At 54.4% G+C, this 26,374-nt stretch overlaps 1 protein-coding gene across 4 annotated transcripts in view; it reads left to right on the forward strand.

The window, feature by feature from the left end:
• Positions 1-26,374, forward strand: part of MYO19 (myosin XIX) — a 28,142-nt gene that overhangs the window by 965 nt on the left and 803 nt on the right. For 2 of the 4 annotated variants that reach the window (XM_075561467.1, XM_075561468.1), the window contains exons 2-24: positions 1,190-1,347; positions 6,654-6,792; positions 7,162-7,310; positions 8,680-8,793; positions 11,925-12,057; positions 12,567-12,636; positions 13,021-13,123; positions 13,485-13,581; positions 13,676-13,752; positions 15,547-15,637; positions 16,045-16,216; positions 17,782-17,855; positions 18,307-18,428; positions 18,636-18,749; positions 18,908-19,084; positions 19,298-19,450; positions 20,265-20,372; positions 21,820-21,890; positions 22,798-22,901; positions 24,173-24,318; positions 24,399-24,528; positions 24,811-24,896; positions 25,259-25,564. In XM_075561467.1, coding sequence (XP_075417582.1) covers positions 1,336-1,347; positions 6,654-6,792; positions 7,162-7,310; positions 8,680-8,793; positions 11,925-12,057; positions 12,567-12,636; positions 13,021-13,123; positions 13,485-13,581; positions 13,676-13,752; positions 15,547-15,637; positions 16,045-16,216; positions 17,782-17,855; positions 18,307-18,428; positions 18,636-18,749; positions 18,908-19,084; positions 19,298-19,450; positions 20,265-20,372; positions 21,820-21,890; positions 22,798-22,901; positions 24,173-24,318; positions 24,399-24,528; positions 24,811-24,896; positions 25,259-25,564 — 2,748 coding nt within the window. In that variant the 5' untranslated portion in view covers positions 1,190-1,335. Of the gene's footprint in view, positions 1-1,189; positions 1,348-6,653; positions 6,793-7,161; positions 7,311-8,679; positions 8,794-11,924; positions 12,058-12,566; positions 12,637-13,020; positions 13,124-13,484; positions 13,582-13,675; positions 13,753-15,546; positions 15,638-16,044; positions 16,217-17,781; positions 17,856-18,306; positions 18,429-18,635; positions 18,750-18,907; positions 19,085-19,297; positions 19,451-20,264; positions 20,373-21,819; positions 21,891-22,797; positions 22,902-24,172; positions 24,319-24,398; positions 24,529-24,810; positions 24,897-25,258; positions 25,565-26,374 lie in introns of those variants that run through there. The other 2 variants (XM_075561469.1, XM_075561470.1) reach the window with 2 other exon arrangements.

A 26,374-nucleotide genomic window follows, 5' to 3' on the forward strand; every position in this document is an offset into this window, starting at 1 on the left:
CTGAGCGAGGCCGGAGCCCGCCCCAAGTCTTCCAGGAGAGGAAGAGCATTAGTACCGATCAGATCAAATTTAGTGAGAGAGAAGGAAGGCTGGAGGTTGATTGACAGTCTCAGAAACTCTCAGGATCAATTCTTTTCTGCCTGAACAAGGCCGCCGAGTCTGCATCGACTCAATGCGTGGATATCCCGTTTTGTGGTTGAGGAAACAATAGGGTCGAGAGAGTTCTACTGATGCATGTGCTAGAGGCGGACATGGGCTTTGGATCCTAAAGGCTATGTATGCTGGGTTCTCCCTCTGTTAAAGGGTTCAACCTATCTTAACGAAGCTCCTAATTATGCTCCTTGAGCCTCTGGAGACCTCTGCATGGCTGTCTCTCAGTCTGGGTGCAGTCACTATTCAGGGAGATCGTGTTCAACCCAGTTCTGATGCCAGCTCATTGCCATTTTCTCAATACCCATAGAGTCCCCATCTGAATTAAAAGCCCCAAGAAAATCTTTTCTTGCTCATCATTACAGAGAAACATCTCTGGGACACATCGTTGAAGTTGATGGGATGGGCCCACCCGATTAGCCTCCCTTGTGGATTACGTTTTGTTGGTTTACAACAACTCTTGTTAGAAGTACCATTTGAGAGAATACAGCTTTGTACTTGGTGCAGGGTTTTCAAACCACGGTGTGATTGGCCTTCAGAACTACCCCTTCTGAGGTCAGTTTTACTCTTCCCATCTTCAAGGTGAGCCACCCCTGTGAGCCAGGAAAGTGGCTTACCCCATGTTACACACCCAGGGAATGGCTGTGTTCTGAATCCCCTCCCACACAGCCGCCTCCAGGAGCTGCACCAGCTAACTCATGGCTCCCCTCCCTGCTCAAGTCAAGACTCCTAACACTAGAGTATTTTGGTCTGGCTAAGGCGATAGGGCAGAAGTCTGCCATTTCCTGTATCCTTCATCGGACAAGACTTGCAGCCCCACCCCAGTCTCTGCAGGGAAATTGGCTCTAACATTGCAGAAAGAGCCTCTGGAGGCTCTTGTAAAAGTTTATTAATTGGCAGGGAGAGGGCAGACTCTCCCTCTATGCCTAGCCCCGCCCTGACTCATGGGAGAGTTCCTCTGTGGTGGGAGGAGAGGGAGTGAGTCACCTTGGAGACCTTGGAGAAGTCCTCACCTGTGTGTGGCCCTTTCTTCTCTCAGGCCACAGGCTCCAAGGTGACTTGTCTCAGGTTCCTCCTGAACGCAGCTCTGGGCTGGACCCATGCCCCAGCTCATGCTCCACAACCTGGTGAACAGCGCTCCTCGGCCCTGCCACCCAGAACCCTGGCTGACGGCATTGAAGCAGGATGCTCCCGCAGGTAACCCAGAGCCTCCGGCCCGGGAGGCACCTTCCCAGCTCCCACTGCCATGGAGTCAGTGCTGACTCACAGCGACCCACTGGGGGTTTCCAAGACTGTAAGTGGTTACCGGAGGAGAAAGCTCAGCCTTTGTCTCTCAGAGCTGCTGGTGGTTTCGAACTGCCGTCCATACAGAGTAAAGGCCAACTCAGAACCACTGCGCCAAGAGGGCTCCTGAATAAAGGCTCCACTGACCCCTGCGGGAGGAAGGGAAAAATCTCTTACAGGTCTTTTATTGTTCCATTGGCTTCCATCCTTCATAGCCAAGAAGTTTTCTTTTTTTAACTTTTTATCATGAATTGGGCGAAGGTTTCCAAAGCAATCTGTTTCCCATTCAACAATTCGTACATATTTTGTTTCATGTCATTGACAGTAACCCCGTTTCCTGTTTTCATTCCTACTTCCTCCCTATTTCCTGTTTTCTTTCTTCCGGCTTTCCTAATCCTTCCTGCCTTTTGAACTTTGTTCTTGGGCACATGCTGCCCATGTGATCTCATATGGTTGATTGTAAGGAGTGGATTCTACCCCAACTTATATTGACCTTATAGACTTGTCTTGTTTGGTGAGTTCCATTCCAGACCTGAAAGGTGGTTAAGGGTTATGACCTCAGAAGTCAAGAAACTCTTTCTCCTATCTAATTTGAATCTCTTACTGTGATTTTTAGCTCTTTTTCCTGAGGTGAGTAAGGTGGAATGGGTTAAAGAATCCTTAAGTAAGTTGCTTTGGTGACTGTACAAACCTGAACAAGAGAGGGTGCCCTGAGAGATATCCTGGCAGCCTGAATTCCTGAGGTACGCTGGAAGCCTGGGGCTTTAAGAGGAGGTGATCCTTAAAGAGTAAGGAGGTATCCAGGTGGAAGAAAGAAAATAAACAGTCCGGCAAAGAGGTCAGCCTGTGCAGAACCATGGGGGAAGGTGCCCTCTAGGGATATACAGAAGGATAGATGGGCCATGGGGTACTGCTATTGGGACTTGAACCCGTCTTTTCCTCCTGGTCTCTCTGAAAAGACTGTCATTGTCCAGGCCTGTGGGATTCCAAATCACCCTTCGTTGTGGAACTCCATCCCAGATGTTGATGATCCTCCATATGCAGCTTCTGGCCCAGAAAGAATGCCTCTTTGCTGAATAGTTAGTGACACTGAGCTGAGGCAGATGTTTAATATGACCCCCTCCCATCATGTGGTCTCAAAAAAAAAGCAAACTCCCTGCTATTGAGTTGATTCTGAGTCATAGCTGCCCTACAGGACAGGGTAGAACTGCCCCTGTGAGTTTCCAAGACTAACTATAGAAGTAGAAAGGCCTATCTTTCTCCCTTGGCACAGTTGGTGGTTTCAAACTGCAGGCTCTGCAGTTAGCAGCCCAACTGGAAACCAATATGCCACCCAGACACCACCGCCATCAAGTTGAATCCGACTCATCGTGACTCTTTATAGAGTCTCCGAGGCTGTAAATCTTTACAGGAACAAATGGCTTCATCTTTCTCCCTCGATGTATCTGGTGGGTTTGAACTTCAGACCTTGGGGTTGGCAGTCCAACCCTTAGCTGACAGCACTTCCCAGACTCCAACCATGTTATTTAGTGTTGAAGCCTATTTATCTTTGGGCACAGACATGAGAATCAAGATTGGTATGAAGCTGATACCTTTGAAGTGGAGGTCAGATGTACCTCCACTCTGACTTTATCACCACTTGACACCAGCCGTCCTCCCCCAGCACTCTCGACTTCTCTGCTGGATTTGACCTTCCGTTGCACTGACCACACGACTCACCTGCCGCACTCACCAGACTCATATGATTTATTAGAGAACGTCAGGCTACAACTGGGGACTTGGAGCAACTTGGGAATAGCAGGATACAACTCAAGAGCCAGGACAGCTTCCAAAAAAGACAGCTCCAGCATTTTCTTTGACCATGCCTGCAGGGTGGCCCTTCTCTCACCGTGCCAGGCAGCAGCCCCTTTTCTGGCTTGTGACTTGCACCGACAAGGGCCTCGTCTCCTTAGCTCTACTGACATGCCTGGAGGCATCCCGCTTCACCAGCACTCTTCCTCCATGAAGGTGCACAATTCTCACCACAGCTGCCTCTCACTGGCCGCCTGGTTCACATCATTCATACTGCTAGCAGTCACTGTTTCTCTGCTACCACGCTCTGCTGAAGCCGCCTCCATTTCTCACCACGCTCAGTCTTAGCTCTCCTTCCCAGCACCCTGGGTCCAAAGAATGAACTCCGCGCCAGTCCCTTGCTGGTAGTAAGGTCCCCCTTAGCCTCTGTGGGATTGGCCTTTATATTCCACTTTGTGACCCTTCCAGCCAACCCACAGACTGACTGATCATTGCCTTTAGGAGACTAGTGAATTAGTACAGTAGTCTGCCAGTCCATATGAGGTTGTTTTCTTTTGTGTATCTGTAGTTTTAGACACCCTATTTGCATAGTAAACCAAGCAGTCCCTTGCAAGATTACAACCTAGCCAATCATTTTTGGCAGAATTATAAACCCAAGGCCAGAAAAGCCGTATATGAGAACCCATTGCATCAAAACCCATGGAATGGCTCCCATCTCAGGCAGGTGAGTGCTCGAGACTCGGCTGGATATCTGAGTGTAGGGCTGGCCAGCCCCACTTGACCTTCTAACCATTTTGGCTCGTGAAACAGGCCTGAGGGCTGGAGAGAAGCAGGCAGAACAATTGTCTGGATTGTGCTTTCTTTTACTTTTTAAAAATAGTCATAATGTTAATGCCTGCTATAGTAGATGCTAAGCCAAGTGTTTTACACGTGTAATTTTTGTTTAATCCTTACAATAGCCCAGTGAGAAGGGTCCAGTCAATATATTCTATTCCCATTTTGAAAATAAGGCTCAGAGAGATTACGTGACTCCTCAAAGTCATATGAAGGTTAAGACATTTGGAAAATACATAGGCATATTCATAATTATATCACCCAGAGATAACCTAGGACTTCTTCCTAAATCAACAATGTAAGAGCAGTTAGAGGTATCGTGCCATTTCTGAGCCTGCTGTATTCCGTGGTGTGCATGTACTGTAATTCGAGCAACTCAGTAGTTGGACATTTTGGTGGTGGATCGTCGCTAATAACAATTCTGCATATGCTGGGCATTCTTGTGCCTTTACTTAGGACTGCTCTAGAAGTGGAAAGACAGGCCCACGGGGAATGCACAGTTCACGGGCCTTTGATGGAGTGTCTAATTAGAGGTGCCACTTTGATTTGCTGTGTGACTTGGGAGGTGCCCGTGTGTTTCTGTGTGGAGCTGCCTCCTGACGCTTCCTTGGCCGTAATCTTCACAGAAGCAGCTTGTCAGGCCTGTCCCTTCTGCAGTCCTGCTGGTGGGTTTGAACTTCCATCCTTGTAACCAGCTGACTGCAAGCCATTTGTGCCATCCAGGGACCTTAAGAGCTTCTTTTTTTGTTTTGTTTTTTAAATTTTATTAGGGGCTCTTACATATACCAATTCGTACATCCATTATATCATGTGGACATGTACAATTGTTGTTGACATCCATAATTTGTAAATATCTTCTTGATCCCTTTGATATCAGCTCCTCTTTTTTATCCCCCTCCCTCCACCACCCTGCCATCCCCAGGGGCCACTTTTTTTTTTCTTCTTTTCTTTTTTTACATTTTATTAGGGGCTCATACAACTCTTATCTCAATCCACACATATACAGACATCAATTGTATAAAGCATATCCGTACATTCTTTGCCCTAATCACTCTCAAAGCATTTGCTCTCCACTTTCAGGGGCCACTTTTAAGAGAATAATAATAGCTAACAGTTTTTTTGAGCGTACACCAGTTACCTTCTCAAATACTTGACCTGTTTGTGCAGCAGTACCCAGGCAGAACAAGGAGCAGTCCTGGGAGTGGCGTGGTTATATGCTCAGCTGCTAGCCAAAGCATTGGTGGTTCAAAACTAGCTGATGCTCTGCAGGAGAAATAGGTGACAGTCTGCGTTCCTCAATATTCCTGACCTTGGGAGCCCTCGGAGGCAGTTCTGTTGTAGCCTACAAGGTCAATATGACCTTGGAGTGAACTAGATGGCAGAGAGTTTAGTTTTTCTTTGTTGGGCTTATAAAATAGACGCTGTCGTTCCCATTTTGTAGATGAGGAAGACTGAGGCACCAAGAGGTTAAGAAATGTATATGAAGTTATATACCTAATAAGTGGTAGATCCCAGGCAGTTCAAAACAAAGCTGAAAAAATCTAGCTTTGGAGTTTAGGTTCTTCACCACCACACGGACTCCTTTTCTGGCTTAAACATTTACTCATCACTTAAGGTTGGGTTGTCTGGTGAGGAAAAAAATTTTAATCTTGGCGGAGAGGGCGATCCTGCCTGTGTATTCATGGTGGCCCAAATTCTGACAGCAGACATCTTTGGGAAGAAACTCATGACTGGGCACTTGGCACATTGTCCTGAGGAGGTTGAACTTGTAATGTTCACCAGGCTCCTTGGAAACTCACACTGCGTCAGGTCACAGACTTTGTCGTCCAAAAGCCGATTCAGTCACGTCCCTATCTTTTCCCACTCCGCACCCCATCTTTTGTGTCCCCAAGGAGACAAGACCTCAGAGGTCAGGGAGCAGGAATGAAGCATTTGTTAAGCATGGACACTGAGAATGGGTGAGGGATGAGCGGCTTGTGCCCTTTGGTGCCCATTCTTGACTTCATACAACCTTAGGGGCCAGGCTTCCCCTCCGACAGACTCGGAGCAGAAGGAACTTGCGCCGTTCAATTTAAGCTTCTGGAAGTGAGCAATGAAGGCAAGACGCTGTCTCTTTGAGGAGACGACGCTGCTTTTCATCATAAGCTGAATGATCTCTTACCGAAAAGACTGGCCTGTAGATCCCTTACTTTAGAACCTTCCCGCAGCCGCCACCCCCTCAAGCCCTGCCCCCGAGATCAGCAAGGCTGAAAGCTGGCCAGTCTAGAATCAGATTTGGTGCTCTGTTCTTGACAAAGGGGAAGGCTTGCTTTTCTGGAGAACATGCTCTGTGCCCGCCATGAAGTGCTTTGTGAATTTCCTCTCCCTTCCGTCTTCGCGATGGGCCTCTGAGTGGCATTTGTTTCCCTTCATTTACAAGGAGAGGTGAGTTACTGACTTGGCCCCACAGGGCTAGTAGAGGCAGGACTGAAATGTGAACCCACCAGCTCTGATATGATAGGCCTGCCCGCTTTCTAAGACACAGGTTCCTTGCCTTAGCACGCTGCCAGCTGGCCTGAGTCCCAGCCCTCACAGCTCCGGTTGTTCCTCCCCAGGTTAACGGCCACAGGTTGGGCTCTGATGCCCAAGGGGAAGAGCCCCTCCCAGGAGACCTGCAGGATTTCCTGGGTGCGGAGACCCTGCTGCTCCAGCTGGATGACCTCACCCAGGTGAATCCCGTGACACTGGAAACAGGTATGGGCCTTCCTTTCCCCGACCCTCCATCTTCAAATGCTTCAAATGGGTGGGTGGTTAGTAGCGGGGAGGGGGCGGGTTGAGGACATTTGGCTCAGCTTCCCAAAGCAGGCAGCACTCCTCAAGCTTAGGCTGCCCCAGAAGTCTGCCCAGGGGGACCCGGCATCTGTACCTGAGCTCCCCAGGGCAGACTTGGCTCTCGCAAAGGGCTCATCTTAATTAGATCTCACACATAGTCATCAGGGAACTGCTGAGGTCTGCTGGCAGTTGGCAGAATCTCAGCGAGGGCTGCTGACAGGTGTGCATCTGTATGAGACTGCATCTGTGTTGTAAGTCAGACTTCTCTAACGGTGCCTGTGCCTCACTTAGTCCTGCGGTGCCTGCAGGCACGATACACAGCTGACACCTTCTACACCAATGCGGGCTGCACCCTAGTGGCTCTGAACCCCTTCAAGCCGGTCCCTCAACTCTACTCGCCAGAGCTGATGAGAGAGTACCACACTGCGCCTCAGCCCCAGGTAAGGCTCCACCTGTCGCCTCAAAGCTCCCCACCATCCCCCAAGGCCTCCCTGTAGCTTCCCTGCCCATCCACCAGCCATGCCGTCATTCATGGTGTCCTGGTGGCCCGGAGCTCAGAGTTTGGGACACACAGGTAACTGACTACGGGACCGAACCCACTGCCACCCTGTCGGTTCTGACTCAGAGCAACCCTAGAGAGGATTGCTGCGATTGCAGGTCTTTACAGGAGCAGCTGGTGGGTTTGAACCACCAACCCCGCAGTTAACATCCCAGTGTTTCACTTACTGCAGCACCAGGGCTGCTTGACTACAGGACAGTGGTGGGAGATAAGTTATTTGTTAAACGGAGTTTGGGTCCTAAAATCAGGACATAGAATAAAGTGGTGGATGTTCTTTTTGAGGCTTAAAAATAGAAAGGGATTGATGAGGGTGTGTTGGGAAGAGAAGGAAACGACACAACACAAGGACACGTTAGGAAATTCAGCACAGGAGGCAGGCCACCCGGGGGGGGGGGGGAGTGTGAGCGTGGCCTGCTGTGGGCAGCTGGTTTGGAAAGTGATGCAGGAGGCAGTGAGGACAGTTGGGGACTTTGAATAGTCCAGGAGGGAGGTGGCTTGGCAAGGACAGGTGGAAAGAGAGCAGCTCTGAGACCATGCCTTCAGGAAGCTATGGGTATAGGCTGGCATTGCTAAGCCAAGCCAGGCATCCTGCAAGTGGACAGAGCTTCCAGAAGTTCACCACTGATTGAGTGCCCAGGTGGACTCCAGTGAACTGTGTCCCAAGAGCTCCATGTCAAAGTCAAAACCTGTCACAGTCCCCTGCATTCCCCCAGTGCCCGGCGTGATGCCCAGCACAAGGGACAGTTAGTACTTGTTGAAGGCAAAGGATGTATGGATTGTTATAAGAACTGAAAGAGCCCCCAATAAAATGATTAAAATAAAAAGTAAAAAAAAAAAATACTTGTTGAAGGAAAGGACAGCACAGACCTTACCTGCACCGTGGTTCGGGGAAGGTTATTTAACTTCTCTGAAACCTAGATTTCTCATCGACAAAATAGGGTTGGCCATGCAGAGACTGCACAGACTTCTCTGGCAGTAACTTGTGATGAGGAGGTTATTTGCAAACTGCCAAGTATCCTAACAAAACCATCCAGGGCAGAAAGGAATGCGTAAGAAAAGTTTAAGCCAGGGACTCGGAGTGATTCAGGCCTGCAGAGAGAAGGCCCGGCTGTGCTAGGAAATGTTTCTGGAGGAGGCACCCTGGCCCGGCCTTTGGCAGTGTCCCCTTCTCAGCCATCATTGAGTCAGTCCCCCTAAGAGAGAAGGGTGTTCACTCACCTGACCCCCCATCCCCCCGTTGAATATTTCAGAAACTGAAGCCCCACATCTTCACGGTGGGTGAGCAGAGCTACAGGAATGTCAAGAGCCTGATGGAGCCCGTGAACCAGTCCATTGTTGTCAGTGGAGAGAGTGGGGCTGGAAAGGTAGGAGGGCCTCTTCGTACCCCATCAGCGTTGTGACAGGCTGGTCTGCCTGGTCATTCCCAGAGAGGCTGTGGCCCCAGCAGGGAGTCCCTTGGCGTGGTGGGCACGCACTGGAGAAGAAGGCCAGGCTCTGACATAACCCTGAAAGTCAGGCAAGTTGGGGATTGCAATGTAGTGGTTAAGAGTGCATTGGGAAACATAATTGTCTTCCACAAGCCCCTGCAAAATGGTGTGGAGGACGAGACCAGCCAGTATCAGATACGCAGGCTTATTTGTGCTTGCTTACTAGTCTGTAGTGAACAATTGTACTTTTTTTTTAACCACACCTAAGATTCTGCTTTGAGGTATGGCTAGCATCTCTCTCTTTCCCACCCTCCCTGATGGGGATGGAATCTGGTCATTACAGATTACCAAGCACCAGTAAGCTGGTACTTACTGGGTGATGTGCCTCTGGGCCAACACCCCATTGTGGAACTGCTGAGGACGCAAAGGGCTTATTGGAGCCGTCCACCCTGAGCCCCAGGGTTACTTGCACTGGCAGGGCTGGTGCATGGGGCCAGCCGTGAGGTAGACAGAAGCTCTGGGAAAGGCCTTGTGGCTCTTGGGTGGCAGAACCACACGGGTGAAACAAAAAGTTGCTGAGCTAGTCCGAGGAGACTGCCGACCCAAGACTCTCCACCTTCCTCCCAGGCTTTGCCCAGCTTCCCGTTCTTCCCGTGGCATCTCACCTTCACGGAGATCCTAGGGACCTTGAACCTCATGGTGCTCGCGCCCCATGTGTGAGCCGGTGACTGAATACCTGCTACCTTCCAGACCCTGAGGTCTGACACAGGGGGAAACAGGAAAATGCAGCTGTTAGTCTGCTGCTCCAGGCAGACCGGAAGCTGATGGTGACCATAAATGACAGGGTGCGGGCTTGAACTTGGGTGAGGAGATTTTTTTTGGAGAGATTATCAAGGGGCCCAGCTTCAGTGACCAAGCCCATTGTCCCCAAGAATTGCTCAGGGGAGCTGAGGCTGGACCTAGCCTGAGATCAGAAAGCCAGAGTCCAGTCACCTTCATGCGCAGCTGCTACAGCCATGGGCTACGCCGGAAATTTTTAAATTTTTGATTGGTTTTAAAATAAGAAATATAACTACATAGTTGAAAATCAAGCAATACAACACATCTTACAAAGAGAAATAGCAACTCGGCTTCGTCTCTGTCCGCCCTTTCCCCTCTCCCAGAGATGGTGCTTCTGTGAGCAGGTCGGCTACCTGCAGCCATATTGCTACACCTCATATGTGTCCATATATTGTTCCTTCCCAGTCAGCTTCCTACTGTAACAAGAACATGGCCCTTCTTTTCCTGCCTCCGTGTGCCATCTGTCTCTACAGCACCATTTCTAATTCAGCCCGTTTGCCATATTTACATTATGATGACTATCTTATTCACCGAGGAACCACACCATAAAGTGTACCGTATATCCTCAAGTATAAGCCAAGTTTCCCAGCACATTTTAAATGCGGTTTTGTGGTAAAATTAGGTGCCTCCGCTGATATTCAGGTCAGCTTATACTCGAGCATATGCAGTATTTCCTTTCTTGGATAATTTTTCTTTTCCCTCTACTTTATTGTACCCCCTCCCCTTTTGTTTTCACTTGCTTAGTGTCTCGTGAAAGCCACACGTTGCTGTTGATTCTGTTGTTGCTGCTGCTGCTGTGGGGTCTATCCTGACTCACCTGGCACTTCCCATAGTTCTGCTCAGGGTTCGGAGTAGGTCTATGACACAGTGTCAGATGGGCTACCACTCTTAGTATTGGCGTCCCAGAAAACGGAGAGAGAGCGAGCATGGGTCAGAAGATGTATTTGACTAAGTCAGGGAAAGACAGGCGAGCAGAGACGCTCAGAAAACACTAAGCAGGTGGGTACGAAGGGAAAGGGCCCTAGGTCCGTGGTCATTCACACCGGGCCTAGACGGGAGCAGACGAGAGCCTCTAACAACAGCAGCCAGCACCTGGCGCTAACACGCCCTAGCGGGGAGGGCGCGCAGTTCTTGCCCAACAAAGCAGGGGTCTGCCGTTCACCCCTCTGCTCAGGGTGGGTCTGGAAGTCCTCACCAAATGCAAGAAGCAAACAGTTCGTCAGCAAAGCCGAAAGAAAACTACCTTCTCTGCAGTGATATGATGGCCTACGTAGAAAACATTGAGCGCATTTACCCCCCCAAGGCTGGCTGCAGCCCGGCTGTAGTAAGGTACCCGGAATGCAGTGAGGCAGTGTATTAAACTCCATTGTCTTCCTTTTCCTTGCAACAGAGCACTGGGAAAGAAAAAGAAACTGCACCTCCACTTAGCTGAGTAAAAACCAGAGTCAGAATGTTATGACCGGGCTGCCTGAGTTTAAACTCCGTGTGTGAACTTCCCGTTTCCTCACGTTTCTGTGATTTCGACCTGCTGAGAGGTGCCCAGAAACCCGCCAGAGCGCAGTGCCTGCCACAGAGCAGCACCCAGGTCACCTGGGAGGCCTCCCAGTCCCCGCGTAGTCCATGGTCAGGGCTTGGCCCGCCTCACATGACAGAGCGTTGACCTTTGTAAAGCGAACAGTGCCTTGCTACCTAATGCTTCCAGTGTGCAACCGCCACCACCTAGTTCACCGCACTAAGCAATCTGTGCCCCATGAGGCCTATACTTCCCATTCCCTTTCCCCCGTCGCCCGGCCATGGGTCTGCTGGCTCCGGATTCTCCTGTCTAGAGATTTCATATAATGGAATGCTACAATCGGTGACCCTTGGTGTCTGGCTTCTTCCACTCAGCATACCATTTTCCACATTCATCCACATTTTAACATCCATCAGTCCTTCCTGTGTATGACTAGATGGTAGGTACTCCATGGATAGAGAGCACAATTTACTCATCTCTTCATCCACTGATAGACACGGCTCCTCTGACCCCCTCAGCATCTTCTGCAGCAGAGCGGAGCACTGCGCTGGCACCCTGGGGGGGGGAGTGCCTTGCTCTGGGCCTGAGCTACATCCAGCAGTCACCCGTTGACCCCTGGGTACAAGGAGGCCTGTGGTGGGCGCTGGTCCCTCGGCAAGGCTCAGGAAGTGGGAGAGACCTGGGCACGGCTCCCACAGGGTTGTTTCTGTCACAGACATGGACATCTCGCTGCCTCATGAAGTTCTATGCTGTGGTGGCCTCCTCACCCACATCCTGGGAGAGCCACAGGGTGGCTGAGCGAATCGAACAGCGGATTTTGAACTCCAACCCCGTCATGGAAGCTTTTGGTGAGCTGGGTGCTGTCTACACAGTGCCTCTGACTCCTGTCAAAGACTGCCCCCTTCCTGGGGACAGCTAGCGGGATCTTGGAGAAGCGTGCGCTTCACTGCCTTGGGTCCCCCACCACCGCCCTCAGGATTGCCCCCAGTAGAGGGACGTCCCGTCACCTTCCACCCTCCAGCCTGGGCACCCTGGGCCCATCTAACCTAACTCCTAGCCCTCTAGCTTCCCAATAGCCACAGAGCTCAAGGACTTGTCTAAGCAAGGACAGCGTCTAGTGTCTGGTTATGACTACCGCCCAGACGTTGCGCCTTCTGACTAAGCCCGTAAGACAGCTTGCTTCCAACTCCTTCAGAGAAGGCAGTGTGGACTGTCCGGGCTTGCTTACCCTAGTCCCTTGCCAACAAGTTCGCCTAACTCCTGACTGTCCCGTGTTGAGCCCCAAGTGCCCATCCCCCAATCCTGTCCCTGTGACACGGGAAAGATGGGGGCAGTGTTAACGTGGGGCTCTCTGTAGGGAACGCGTGCACTCTGAGGAACAACAACAGCAGTCGCTTTGGGAAGTTCATCCAGCTCCAGCTGAACAGGTAACAGTTGCTTGCTGATGGATTCTGGGCAGGACAACTCGAGAGGGATGTGGTTTGTGCTATCAGCCTGAACCACCGCCGTGACACCCCCTCACTTCCCAGCCTGCATGTCTAGGGGCCTCTGGGACTGGTGTACCCTCAGGGTGGTCGCTGAGCTGGAGAGCCCTGCAGTGGGCAGGTTCTGGTTGATGTATGCCTTCTGGATCCAGCCTGGCTCAGGAGCTTTTAGTTCAGCCGCTGCCTCGCTGGACTGTGAGGCCTTCCCACCTGAACTTGGTGCAGGCCACTGTCAGCTAATGGGGGCAGGTTCTGAGCTGTGGCCTGGCACACGGTAATGACTAGGCTGCACGGGCGACTCGTGGGCTCTGGCTTGTGTGTGCTCAGGGCCCACCAGATGGCCGGAGCTGCAATCCAGACCTACCTGCTAGAGAAGACTCGAGTGGCGTCCCAGGCCCCCAGGGAGAGGAACTTCCACATCTTCTACCAGGTCTGGGCCCCCAGACTGCCCCATGCCAGGCCCCTACCTCTCCGCTCCTTCCACAGTGCCCAGACTGGCAGCTCTGCTTCCCCCAACAGAAGTCAGGCTAGACTAGGAGCTCCCCTGGACATGGATAGGGAAGGGTGTGGTATGGTCCCCCACTCTGAATGGCTTCGGGGGGGGGGGGGTGGTCTTCAGGGAAGAGGCTTCTGGGGAGTTTGTTTCACCGACCTTCTAGAGGGCTCTGCTCACTTCTTGGCCCCGGGCCTATCCTGTACTCTCTACCTGGCCTTCAGCCATGTCTCACTCCTCATCCTGTCCCGGAGCTCCCTGAGACCCAGCTCCTTCCCCACCCTGCCCCTGCCCACAGATCTGCAAGGGAGCCAGTGCACAGGAGAGACTGCAGTGGCACCTCCCTGAGGGGGCCACCTTCTCCTGGCTGCCGAACTCAGACAGGTCTTTGGAAGGTAAGGGCCCCTCCTCACCCAGCCCCTCGGCTGACCCTGCCACCCTGTGACTCTCTAGCCATGACCCTGGGCTGGGCCTGGGTTTCTTTTTCAGAGGATTGTTTTGAAGTGACCAGAGAGGCCATGCTCCATTTGGGCATCGATACCCCCACCCAGAGCAACATCTTTAAGGTCAGAAGAAAAGCTACACCCCATACATTTGGTGGGGGACCTTTGATAGGACCTGTCCTGTAATTGTTCCCTGCTGTGCTGTCCCCAACACATCAGCCACCCTCTGTGACCTCTGGAGACAGGGTGGTGTCGTTGGGGTGGAAGAACACACAAGCACAGTGTTCTCGGGGGCAGAGCTCGGGGGTGGGGTCAGGTTTCTACAACCCCGGAAAGAGAGCTGCTGTTGTCCTCCCCTTTGTATGTAAGGCATAGTCGCTGGCGTTTTTAACAGTCTGATGTGTGTGGCGATGGTTCCCATTTCATGCATGAGACCGCCCCGCCCTTGGTCAGACATGCCTCCGTGGTACAGAGGGTGTACAGAGCACCAGACTTAGTGCTTTCAACTCCTAGCAGCCTCCGCCACCTCTGGTCAGGATGCTGCCCAGACCGGGCACACTGTTACCTCTCATCCACACTCGTGGCCTCCCTCCCCCATCTGCCTCTGCTGACACCACTGACCTGGGCCCCTCCCCTGCCCACCATCCTACCTGAGCACAGTCTGGCAGGAGGGACAGAGAAGCCATTACAGGGCGTGGGCAATCCAGTGGGAAGCAGCCTCTACCACCATGTAGGTGGGAGCTGCTTAGGCCGGGTAGGCGGTCATGCCCGGTGGATACCACCAGGGCCGAGCTGGGCCAGGGGAGCACACAGCACGCCCAGGGTGAGGCATCCACACTGGGTGACATGCCCCTCTGCCCCATTCATGCGCACATGGGCGTGCAGGGGTGTGACCCCACAGCCCTGAGCATATCAGCAGGGGCAAGTCTGCTCTAGAAGTCAGGCCCACAGGTTCCCTTAAGGGACCCTGAGCACCAGAGGGAGGGAAGGTAGGAGGAATCTAACGTACAATTGTCCTTCCCTGAACCACCTGTGTGGTCTCGGGCATGTGCTTTTCCCACCCCGTGAGTGTCCTCCCAGCACACCTGGGGAGGGTGCTGAAAACTGTCACAGGTAATTCAGGACTTGCTTGCACCGAGCTGCAGACCCAACCTGCTTGTAGGTAATCCTGAGGGTGGCACTGGGTAAATGTTAACTGTCAGAAGGGGTAACCCCGAGCCGCCCTCGGGATTACACTGCAGAGAAGTCCCATATCTGCTCCCCGGTCCTGCGGTGCCCTCCGCTGGGATCACAGAGCAATCGGACTTCCTCGTTTCCCTTCTCTGCGTGCAGTGTCCCCGCACAGGGGAGGAATGGGCGGGAAATTCAAAACTGCAAGTCTAAAAGAGGCATACACACACAGTGAGGATTACATTGACAGTCTCCAGTGCCCTGCCTGCCCTTTTACTGTCATTTGGAAAAATTTTTGCCTGGATATTTTGTGTCCATGGCATCAAAAAAGTGTCACTTTAGCACAAATGGTGTTTCAGACCAGATAAATGACAGCAACAGTGGCTTAGAATTACTCGCAGAATTGAGCGATACATTGATTACATTATTGACAAAAATATATTATTTTTATTATAATTTATGAATTAGTGTATTATTTATCATACCTGGAATGTCTACCAGAGAGATTAAAAGAGTAATTTCCTAAGAATTACAGGCCTATAATATGAAACAAATTTTATGCAAAACAATGTACTGCTTTGGGTACAAAATTACTGACATAATTAGACCGCCTGGGAGGTTACAAGTGAGTGGGAGACAGGCACTCGCACCTGAGTGTCCACAGGAAAGAGCCCACACACGCTTACTCGCTCACTTGCTTGCTCTCAGCTTGGCCCCAAGTGACTCCCCTACCCCTCCTCTCCTCAGCTCCTTGCCGGCCTGCTGCACCTGGGCAACACGCAGTTTGCCAACTCAGAGGATGAAGCCCAGCCCTGCCAGCTGATGGAGCAGGCCAAGGGTAAGGGGCCAGGTGGGGCCTCCTAGGAAGCTACTCAACATGAGAGGCTGGGTAGGGGGCTTGTTAGTTGCTGTCAAGGTGATGCTGCCTGAGCCCTGAATCTGATGCCATCATGGAAACTCGAGATGAACTCTCGGGGTCTGTCCCGGGCAGCTTACTCCTCGCACCATTCTGGTGAGGGAGCCGTTGGGCCCCCTTACACAGATCCAAACACGCAAGTTTATGAAATGATTGTCCCACACACGGCAGTCACATCCTGGCTCTGCCGCTGGGACCCTCAGTGAGGCTGTTGGTCCCTCAGAACCAAGGTGTCCCCCACCCAGCCAGGCCAGGCCTGGCCCCTGTGGTGACTGGCTGGGGCCTGGTGGAGCAGGGTGATTTGCCTCAGGAGTCCCTGCCTCTCCTAGGCTCTGTGAGGACATCGGCCTTGCTGCTGCGCCTCCCAGAAGACACACTGCTGGAGACTCTGAGGATCCGAACCATCCAGGCGGGCAGGCAGCGGCAGCTCTTCCGGAAGCCCTGCTCCCGTCGTGAGTGTGACACTCGCAGGGACTGTCTGGCCAAGCTGGTCTATGCACGGTGAGCGCTGCCCTGGCCCCCACACATTCTCCTCCCTCTCTGGGCCGGACTGGCCACCATCAGGCAAGGGAGGGGAAGTAGACGCAGGCCCTCGGACCCCGAGGGGGCAGCAGGAGACTCCCTGAGCGAGCACGTTCAGTGACAACATTGCCAGACTTCTGTCTGGACTGAGTTTCAGGGAGAGGACCAAAGCCTGCCCTGAAGTGACAGCACTCCATTGGCAAGGCCACTCCAGGCCCTTAGATGACAGGCATGGGCATCAGCCTGGTGTGTGTCCGTGGGCACCTCTGCCCACTGGCCATGTGGAATTTAGGCCACCCAGCTTCACCCACACTAAAACCACAAGTCAGAGCCCCTTCGGATTGGCCCCTCGTCCAGGCTTCTGCAAAAAGCCGCAGGCCCGTGTTCTGTGAAACAGTGGGACAGGATGTAATATACATGTACAGTACGGACGGACGTGTGCTCGTGGAACTGGGGCCCTTTTGGGTTCAAAGAACCATGAGCCTGAGAGCACCGCTGGAACAAGATTCCAGACAGCTCGTTCCCGGTTGGTTGGTAGCAGCTTTTGCCTGTCGGTCCCTGGACGATGAGCGGGTGACTTGTCTGTGATCATTGCCAAGGAGTCAGTTAGCCCTTTTATTTAGTACCTTACGGAGTAGCTGAAACCCCTGTTGCTAAAAGGAAGCAGCAGCTCTGGCGCAGTTGTTAAAATGCTGGGCAGCGACCTGAAAGATCCGCGGTTTGACCCCACCAGCCGCTCCACAGACCAGGCAGGCGTCTGCTCCCGCAGAGATGCAGCCTCCAGAAGCTTAAGGAGCAACTGGTCATCAGACAGCAGCGGTTCTCAACCTGTGAGGCACAACCCCTTTGAGGGTCGAACGACCCTTTCACAGGGGTCACCCGATTCCTAACAGTAACAAAATGACAGTGATGAGGTAGCAACAAAACTCATGTTATGGTTGGGGGTCCCCCCCACAGGAGGAACTGTCTGAAAGGGTCGCGGCGGCGTGAGGAAGGCTGAGAAGCGCTGTCCTCGAGGGTTGTCATGAGTAAGCGTTCTCTGGATAGCAGTGGATGGCTGCAACGAGAGCGCTGAGTAGTTCTTTTACGGAAGAGGATAAGGAACCCCTTACTAAGGTTGTACATGTCCTCGTGTTGTACAGCGACTACGGCGGCTTCTCTGAGCCAGGTGGCTCCAGCCTGGAAGGTGCCATTGTTTTCCGGTGGCTGAGGCCCTTTGGGTGGGCCCTGCTGGGCAGGTGGCAGGGCCTTGGGCTCGGAACTCCACTGGTGGACTCCACAGTGAACTCCTTCTGGACAAGCCCCTCGGGCCCACTGGCTCAGCCCACATGGGGCCTACTCCCAGGTAGCCTGGGGCTTGTCAGTCCCACTGGGAGACAGGCAAGGTCCCTGTGAGCGTGCCTGAGCGCCCCCTGCAGGTATTCGAGGTCATTACAGGTGAGCAGGAAGAGGGCTTTCAGTCCCAGCACCTTCCAGGCGTGGCACCCTGGCTGCTGAAGCAAGTCTGCCACCCCTCAGGCTCACCAGAGCCCTCCCTTCCACAGGCTGTTTGACTGGCTGGTGGCCGTGATCAACAGCAGTACCTGTGCAGCCCCTGACGCCTGGACCACTTTCATAGGTAGCTGGGCTCACCCTGCCAGAGGCCCCGGGCCCACTGTGTCCCTTCCCCAGGCCCGGGGCTCCTCATCCTCCACACCTCCCCACCCCACTGGCTGAGGAAGGCTTTCTTCTCTCCAGGGCTAGTGCCACGTCTGGCTGGCCCGTCTCTTAGGCCAGCTCAGGAGGGTAGCAGTGGTGGGTAAACTAGCTTAGAAAGGATGTGGGTGGCATGATTGAAGTCAAAATCCTGGAAGCCTGCATAGCACTGACAGGTAGAGGCAGCTCAAAGGGCCCAGCAAAGTTTATTTCCCAAGTGGTGGGATATGGCCACCAACTGGGCGGAAGAGACAAGGGCCTTCCAAAGTGTTCCCTGGGACTTTGCCCCTGTTGAATGCCCCATTCATTCTGAGCTTCTGTAGGGCCCTTGCCCTCACCCAGCTCCTGACAGCGGCCCTGTGCCGTCCTCGCAGGCCTGCTGGATGTGTATGGGTTTGAGTCCTTTCCCGACAACAGTCTGGAACAGCTGTGTATCAACTATGCCAACGAGAAGCTCCAGCAACACTTTGTGGCTCACTACCTGAGAGCACAGCAGGTGAGGGGCGGGCAGGTGGGCACCTTCTGACTCCTTCCAGCTCTCCCTGGCTCCAGCCCCTCTCACGGACTGACTAGCAGCCTTGTCTTCCTGCCCAATACGCTGGAATTGCTGTGGTACTGAGGCTGGTTGGGGCCTGGGCTCTCTGGGCCTCAGACCCAGGGCTGCCATCTCCTGACCCTCCCCACCCCACCCCCGCCCCTCTAGGAAGAATACGCAGCGGAGGGCCTTGAGTGGTCGTTTGTCAACTACCAGGACAACCAGAGCTGTTTGGATCTCCTCGAGGGGAGCCCCATCAGCATCTGCTCCCTCTTAAATGAGGTGAGAGGGTCAGCTGGTGAGCTGATTCCTGGGCTGGTCCTCTCCCTGCATCTGCTAGTCCCTCGGGCTTGTCTCGGGGTCACTTACTGTCCTGGGGCCTTGGGATGGGAGGAATGTGAGGACTTAAGAGGCTGATGGCCTTTTGCTGGCCCACCCAGGAGTGCCGCCTTAATCGGCCGAGTAGCGCAGCCCAGCTCCAGACTCGCATCGAGAGCGCGCTGGCCAGCCAGCCATGCCTGGGCCCAAACAAGCTCAGCCGGGAGCCCAGCTTCATCGTGGTGCACTATGCCGGCCCCGTGTGCTACCTCACCACCGGCCTGGTGGAGAAGAACAAGGTGAGTGCTGCCCAGGCGGGGAGCTGGGGTGTAGCCAGTGGCTAAGGCTTCCCGCCACCGGTCCTCACCCTCCTGAGTGACCTCCCAGAAATCTTCAGGCCCACTACTATAATTTAGGCCTGACATGTCTACAGAGGACGCTGCTACTGGGTGTTTGACCAGCCTGTGGACAGACAGGTGGCAGCTCACCTGCTGCCTTTTCCTTCCCAATAGGACCCTGTCCCCCCTGAGCTGACCATGCTCCTCCAGCAGTCTCAGGACCCCCTGCTCAAGGAACTGTTTCCTGCTAATCCCAAAGCGGAGTCTCAGGAGGAGCCCTCTGGGCAGAGCAGAATGCCCATGCTGACCGTGGTGTCCAAGTTCAAGGTGGGCCTCAAGGAGCGCATGTTCACTCGTCAGTGTCACGGGTTCTGCAGGCCCCTCCCAGAGTTGCTGCTGTTTGTAGGTGGCCGTGGGGAGCCCAGAGATGTGGTCCCTGAATGCATGGCATAGCAAATCTAGTGGGGAAGACAAGCCACAGACAGATGACAGCCCAGGGCCATGAGGGTCCCAGTAGAGGCCTCCCTACCACTTCTGCCTGTCTCTCAGCCTTTGTACACATTGCACCACTTGCCTTCCCCGCCCCCCTCCCTCCCTCCGCACTCCCATATCCACCCCTCCTTTCTTGGCGTATTCCTCCCCATCCACACATCCATCAGGTCTCAGCTTTCTTCGCACATCCTTGGGGTCAAATTCTGGGAAATACAGGTGTGGTAATTAGCTCTTCTCTGCCCCAGTCTGCATGGGACTGAGGCAGTGAGGGCCGACACCACCTCCAGCACTTAGGAGCAGCTCAGTGCCAGGCATGCCTGGGGGCTGGTGGTAGTCCTGTGTGAGCCATTTCTTTTTTTAGGAACATTGCTGTGGGGAAAAGGGGATTGGGGGGTGGGGCGCAGTGACTGAGACCAGGTGCAGGGAGACCAAACAGGTAAAGGGTCCTTGGAGGCAGAAGGGAGAGCCAGGAGAATTGAGGAGAATAGTGGTCTGCTCTGAGCATGCTCAGTTAAGTCACAGAGTCATCCCAAAACAGGAGTCTCCCACCTGCAGGCCAGGAGGAGCAGAGGTTGGTTGAGTCCAGCCTCTAAGAAGGGCGCAGACGATTCCTGGCAGCCTGAGGCCTGACCCCCCTCTCCCAATGCAGGCCTCCCTGGAGCAGCTCCTGTGCGTCCTGCACAGCACCACCCCCCACTACATCCGCTGCATCAAGCCCAACAGCCAGGGCCAGGCGCAGACCTTCATCAGGGCTGAGGTAACTAACCTAGGCTGAGGCAACTAACCTAGGCTGAGGCAGATCTGTCTGGGGGCCATGTGACCCAGGCCCTGGACTGGAGAGGGCAGGGGTGGGGGGAGTGGACCATCAGGTGCCTCTGACTGGGCATGACCTTGGCGAGGCCTCACCTGCCCTAGCAGACCATCTTGTGCCATGCAGTGTCTAGCCACAAAGGCAAGTCAGGGTTTGATCCATCTTGTGCTCTACTTGTGTGCTGACAAGAGACTAGGTGCTCAGAGGACGGGGCTTGTGTCTGATTGGCTGGATGGGCCTAATGTCACACTCCATGCATGCTGACTGGAGGTAAAAGGTTTTGGTTTAGTTTTATTTTGCACACAAGCACCCTTTGGCTAGCAGCGGCTCGTTACTCCTGGGGGCCGACTTAGCAATGGGATGTTGGTTAGGCGTCTGTCTTGGTTCTCTAGTGAAGCTACAGTAGCGATACACCTCTCTCTCTCTCTCCCCCCCTCTGCCATCTAACCCAGTCTGACTTACAGCGGCCTTGTGAGGACAGAGTAGTGTCCGGTGCCAAGAAAGCTCTCCCCCACAGGAGTGGCTGGTGGTTTTGAACTGCTGACATTGCAGTTAGCAGCCCAATGAGTAACCTCTGTGCCACCAGGGCTTCTTCGAGATAACAAACGCAGACAATTTACCAAAGAGAAGCGTGTTCTCAAAGTTGAGGGGCTATCCTTGCATGACGCCAGCTCTCAGGGAGGCCACTGGGAGAGAAAGGTCCTTGTGGACCTGAGATTCCTTGGTGTCACTCGTCCTCTGATCTAGGTGGTTCTCAGTGCAGGGACCTGGGGTCCAAAGGACATGTCCCACTCCCAGCTCTTGGTGGTTATAGATCCCCATCTCTGCTCACCTCTCTCTCCATCACGTTCTTACATGACAGGAGGAGTAGCAGGCACACTCCAGCAAAACCCCCCTTAGGACTGTGACAGGATTACACGCATTGCATCCCACCCTTAATCCCCTTAGATCACATCAGGTCGCAGGGATCATTTAACTGTCAAACCACTGTAAACAAAAGGCATATTTGAGGGGACTCAATTCCATCCATGACAGTGGCCTTGGGGTTGGTTTACAGCCAGAGCCACGCTCCTGTGAGAAAGGCCTTTGTTCCAGTCACAAGGATCTTCTCAGTGTCACCTCTCTGCCCTTCAGCCAGGAGTCGCTGTCGAATCTGGCTGGGCTGTGAGCTAGTAAGTTCTCAGGAGCTGATGGACGTGCTAGGGCAGAGCTTTGCTGTCTGCAAAGCCATGTGTCAGATCAGAGAGACTCAGGTCTCCCAGGACCCTTTCTAGAGGGAAGCTCCTCTAAGTCCCTGGATTGCTCAGAAGGTGTTGGAGGCCATGTAGCCCGCCCCCCCCCTCACCCCCCGCCCCATGCAGCGAGTCCCCAGCCTGTCTCCCCACCCTTGCAGGTCCTGAGCCAGCTGGAGGCCTGTGGCCTCGTGGAGACCGTGCACATCAGTGCCGCCGGCTTTCCCATCCGGTGAGCGTGAGCAGGGCTGCAGGGAGGGGGCAGTCCCGAAGCTCAGCCTAGCAGTGCGGCAGAGTGGAGTGCCCAGGAGGAACACTGTAAGCCCAGGCTTACCGTGCTCACCGGTGCTCCATCCCTGCTGGCAACCAGAAATTTGGAGACTTGATTCTGCAGCAAAGTGCCTCGGGCTGGGAGAGAGACAGGTGCCACACCAAGCAGCACCTTTGACGTGAGGGGGAAATGTGCAATTGTTCACTACAGATTCATAAAGAAGCACATGTACGCCATGCTTACGTACTGGGCAGTCACATCCATTCGTTTCCTGGGCGCCCTTCTGTAGCAGTCACTGATAAGTGAACAGCCAAGGTGTTTCTGGCCTCCTAGAACACGTATTCTTGTGGCAACAAGAAAAACCAGTACAATCTTTTACAGTGCATTTCCCCACCAACTTTTAAAACCTCATGTATTTGGTGCTAGGAAGGATACCAAAATACTACTGGATCGACTAATGGGACAGGGCATCCTCCAGCCCATGGGGCAGGAAGGAGCAGGCAGCAAAGATGAAAGGGGAGGGTAGAGCGCTCTGGAGCGGGCCCAAGGCCACCAACCATAAGGCTCACAGGTTAGGAAGTGAGGGGCCCTGGAGTGACTGGGGCACTGAGGGTGGGCATGCTGGGACCAGGAGGAGGGCACGAAAGATCCTGTGAGTCACTGGAGGGTTTTGCAGTTTGTCCCGAGTGCAACGGAAGCTGCCGGGCCTCTAAAGAGCCACCTAGGCGGCAGGAAGAGCTGAGCAAGTCACCACTCAGCGGCCCAGCACCAGGAGGTTGAAGATTTCCAACAAGATTCTTAACCTGAGCGGCTCAATGTGTCTGGTCCACAATTCACGTCATTAGCAACTTCTCCGTCTCTCCTCCAGGGTCTCCCACCGGAACTTTGTGCACCGATATAAGTTGCTGAGAAGGCTCCGCCCTCGCACATCTCCTGACCCCCACCGCCCATGTCCTGCCCAAGGACACTCAGGTGAGCCGTCCACTTGCCAGTTTTCTGTGGAGCCCCGGTTTCCCACCCCCCACCTCCAGCTCCCTCGAGGCTCCAGGGCGGCTGGCCATTCAGTTCTGCCTTCAGTGGGAGAAGCGACTCGAAGAAAATAACCCAGGTGGAAAGTGGGCAGGATCCTGCCGTAGCGCTAGTGCTTGGCAGTGGGAATTGGGGAAGGCTTCCTGGAGGAGGCATCAGGATGGACTGGATTAGCAAACAAAGGGCTTTTGCATGTCCGAGTTCGTGGAAGCCACTCCTGGGGGCCCTAAGCCACTCACCTGATGCATGAGGGCCGAGATCGGAGGGGAGGCCAAGGCGCTGTGGAGCTGGGGCCGGGCAGTCAGGAAAGAAGAAATGGACCAATGTGTGCATGATTGGCTAGAGAGAAAAGGACAAGGAGCCGAGGCTTGGGGCGCTGCTGACCCCAGGCCTGCGTCCTGGCCTGTGGCCCAATTAGCCTACGGTCAGAATGTAAAAATAGCGAAGCTCTGGGAGTAAGATGGCCCAGGGACCAGGAAGCAAAGGCCAAGGGCTGACAGGAGGCTGCACTGGGCTGGATACCCGCCTGCCCTCCCCCGCCCCACTGGGCCCCTTGTACCCCACAGACTATTCCACTCTGCCACCTTCTCTCTTAGGCAGACTGTCACTTTCCTTTCCCCTTCTCCCCCTCTCTCTCCCCCTCTCTCCATGGTCTGCTTCCTGCTCTGTGCCCAAAGCCCCTCTGGCCCCTGGTTGGTTTGCAGCTGTTTCTCATCTGCGGGGTCTCCCTTGGCTGCCCCTGTCTCACCCAGGCATTGGCGGCTAGAGGTGGTCAGAGCCATCAGGTAACTGGCCCTCTCCAGGAGTCACCCAGGAGGTGCGGGAGGGAGGCGCAGGGGATAGACCTGGCCCTTCTGCGGTTTTTCTTTGCTGGCAGGGAGGCTGTGGGCTGAGGGAGGGCCCTGTTGGCTCAGGATGGCTGAGGTCTTGGAAACAAATGCAGCAGAGCAAGCAGCCGGGACTTCTGGCTGCGAGGAATTGCTTTACGGAGCATGCGTCCAGCACCCTGGGCCAGCCCACCTAAGGGACCTGTGGGGATCCCGAGATTGTCCCTGAGCTCCTGGGACAACCAGAAAGAAACAGCCTGGTCGGCTCGTGTTGAGCACTGCAGGAGAGGGGCTCCTGAGTGCTGGGGAGACAAAGGCCGGGCGACAGAATGACAGAGGAGCATGCGAAGATGGCAGTGCTGATGTGGCCCTGTCTCCCACTCCCAGAAGACCCCCTTCACACTGAGGAGGCCCCACTGGAACCTCTCCTCCAGGACATTCTCCACACTCTGCCCGCTCTAGTGCGGGCAGCCGCCACCACACCAGTCCCCGTGCACTGTGGCAGGACCAAGGTGTTCATGACCGAGTCCACGGTGAGCTGGGAGGCAGGGAATGAGGCGCAGGAGGGGGGCAGGGATGGGGGCTCAGGAACTCAGTGGATGGCCTTCCCCAGCTGGAGCTTCTGGAAGGCGGGCGTGCCCAGGTCCTGGAGCAGTGTGCCCGCTGTGTTCAGGGCAGCTGGAGACGGCACCTGCACCGCAAGCAGGAGAGGCAGAGGAGGGCTGCTGTGCTCATCCAAGCAGGTAGGAGTGGTGCGCTGCTGAGGCCCCAGACCCCACTGGAGACTGGCTTCCTTTGAAACTTGGTGCACCGAGGCCCTCTCTCCTGAACCTCTCTCCCAGCCTCAGCAGGCCCCATCATACCCTAGAATTCGGATCCCTTGTCCAGCTCGCCCAGAGCATCTCAGTGGAGACCACCATCAATCAGGGCACCCCTACAGGTTGCTGTTGCTGCCACCGAGTCAATGCCAGGTCACAGTACCCTCACGGATGTCTTGTTCTCTCTCCGTTTCCGGGCACACCTAGCTGCTCGCTCCTGGTTGGTTCGGAAGCACATGCGGAAGCTGCACGTGGCGGCCAACGTCATCAAGCATGCGTGGCGCAGGTGGAGAGTGAGTGTCGGTCCCGATGGGCACCAGACAGGCCAATTCTGAAAGCAGGACACAGCATGGGTCGAGCAACCTGAAGCCTGTCCCTGGGGTAGAAGAGGAGGGTGGCACCACCCGTACTGAAGGCTTGTGAAGGGAGAGTGGCAGAGCTGACTGACCCGGGACAATCCTAAACTCCCCAATTTGCCCAAGTATAGCTTTCTGTGAGGGCTGAGCACGGGGCCAAGCGCACTGCCCCACGAAGAACCGGTCTCACCCAGTGTCCGCAGGCTTTCCGGGCCCCTTGATAAGCTGATTTACAAAAGATAGCTGGGTTTCCAGTTACCATTAAGAGGTAGATAAATAAGGAATGTTTTCTTTTTAAGATCAGAATGGCCTCCCTCGTTTCTGAGGAACTGGATGGTGTGGAAGGAAAACGCCCGTTTCAAGATCCCATTTCCCCAAGATTCACCCCATTGTCCCCAGCCCAGACCAAGCTCCAGGGGGCAGTGATCCGCCTCTGGCCACTGGGCCTGGTCCTAGCCAACTCGGCCACCAGTGTGCGTGGCTTTCAGAGGAAGCTGGTGGTCTGGGCCTGCCTCCAGCTGCCCTCTGGAGTGTCCAGCAGATCCACCGTCCAGACGGCACAACACCGCCAGGCTGGGGTCACGTCCATACGAGCGCTGCCTCAGGTAGGTTCTGTGGGGTGATCTGTCCTACTCACCCCCCACTGTCAAAGGCAGGAAGCAAGCTGTAAGGTCACAGGGCAAGCAGGACAGAGGCTGTGCCCGTAGGCCCCCAACTCCGCTAGGTGAGCAGCCAGCCTGCAGGGCCTGGGCATGTTGAAACAGCCCGAGTGCTCTAGCAGCTCCCCAGACATCTTTGAACAGCAATGCTTGCGCCCTAGTACAGCTGGAGTTGGCACCACGCTCTCCCCAAATGTTAGTCCTCGGTTTACCCCCTTTTCCAGCTGACGGGAGTGACTAGCACGCAAGTCCGTGTTCCGGGCACCCTTCAACATTATAGGCAGCCAGCACTCTGAAATAGCAGCCACGTGCTCCGTTAGAAATGAGTCGTGGGAAAGACTTGCATGCTGGAGGCCAGCACCTGCAGGGTTATCCTGTTCTCCCTGGCCAAGTCACGTCTCATTTCTGGATGAAGACACTCACCTCCGGCACAGGGCGGCAAAGGGTTACATGAAGTTGCAGGAGTAGTAGACAGGAGGCGCTGCATGTCTGAAGGAGTGAGCACAGGTCACGCCCTCCTGGGAACGTAACAAGTGATACCCAAGCTACAGCGAGTTCTCCCTCCCAGTGTTTCCTCATCTCCCAGCGAGTGGCTGTGAAATGGGGGACCTTAATACTGCCGTGGCGGACGAGAACAGCGTTTCCCAAAACGGGCGGCATGGCCCCTGGGGGACACCGGAAGGATCCGAGGGGCTGCTGCAAAAGCGGAGGCCTGACTTCACCCTGCATCAGAGGCTGTCGGGCAGGGGGTGCTGA

The sequence above is a fragment of the Tenrec ecaudatus genome, chromosome 10, assembly GCF_050624435.1.
Source record: "Tenrec ecaudatus isolate mTenEca1 chromosome 10, mTenEca1.hap1, whole genome shotgun sequence".
NCBI classification, from domain to species: Eukaryota; Metazoa; Chordata; class Mammalia; order Afrosoricida; family Tenrecidae; genus Tenrec; species Tenrec ecaudatus.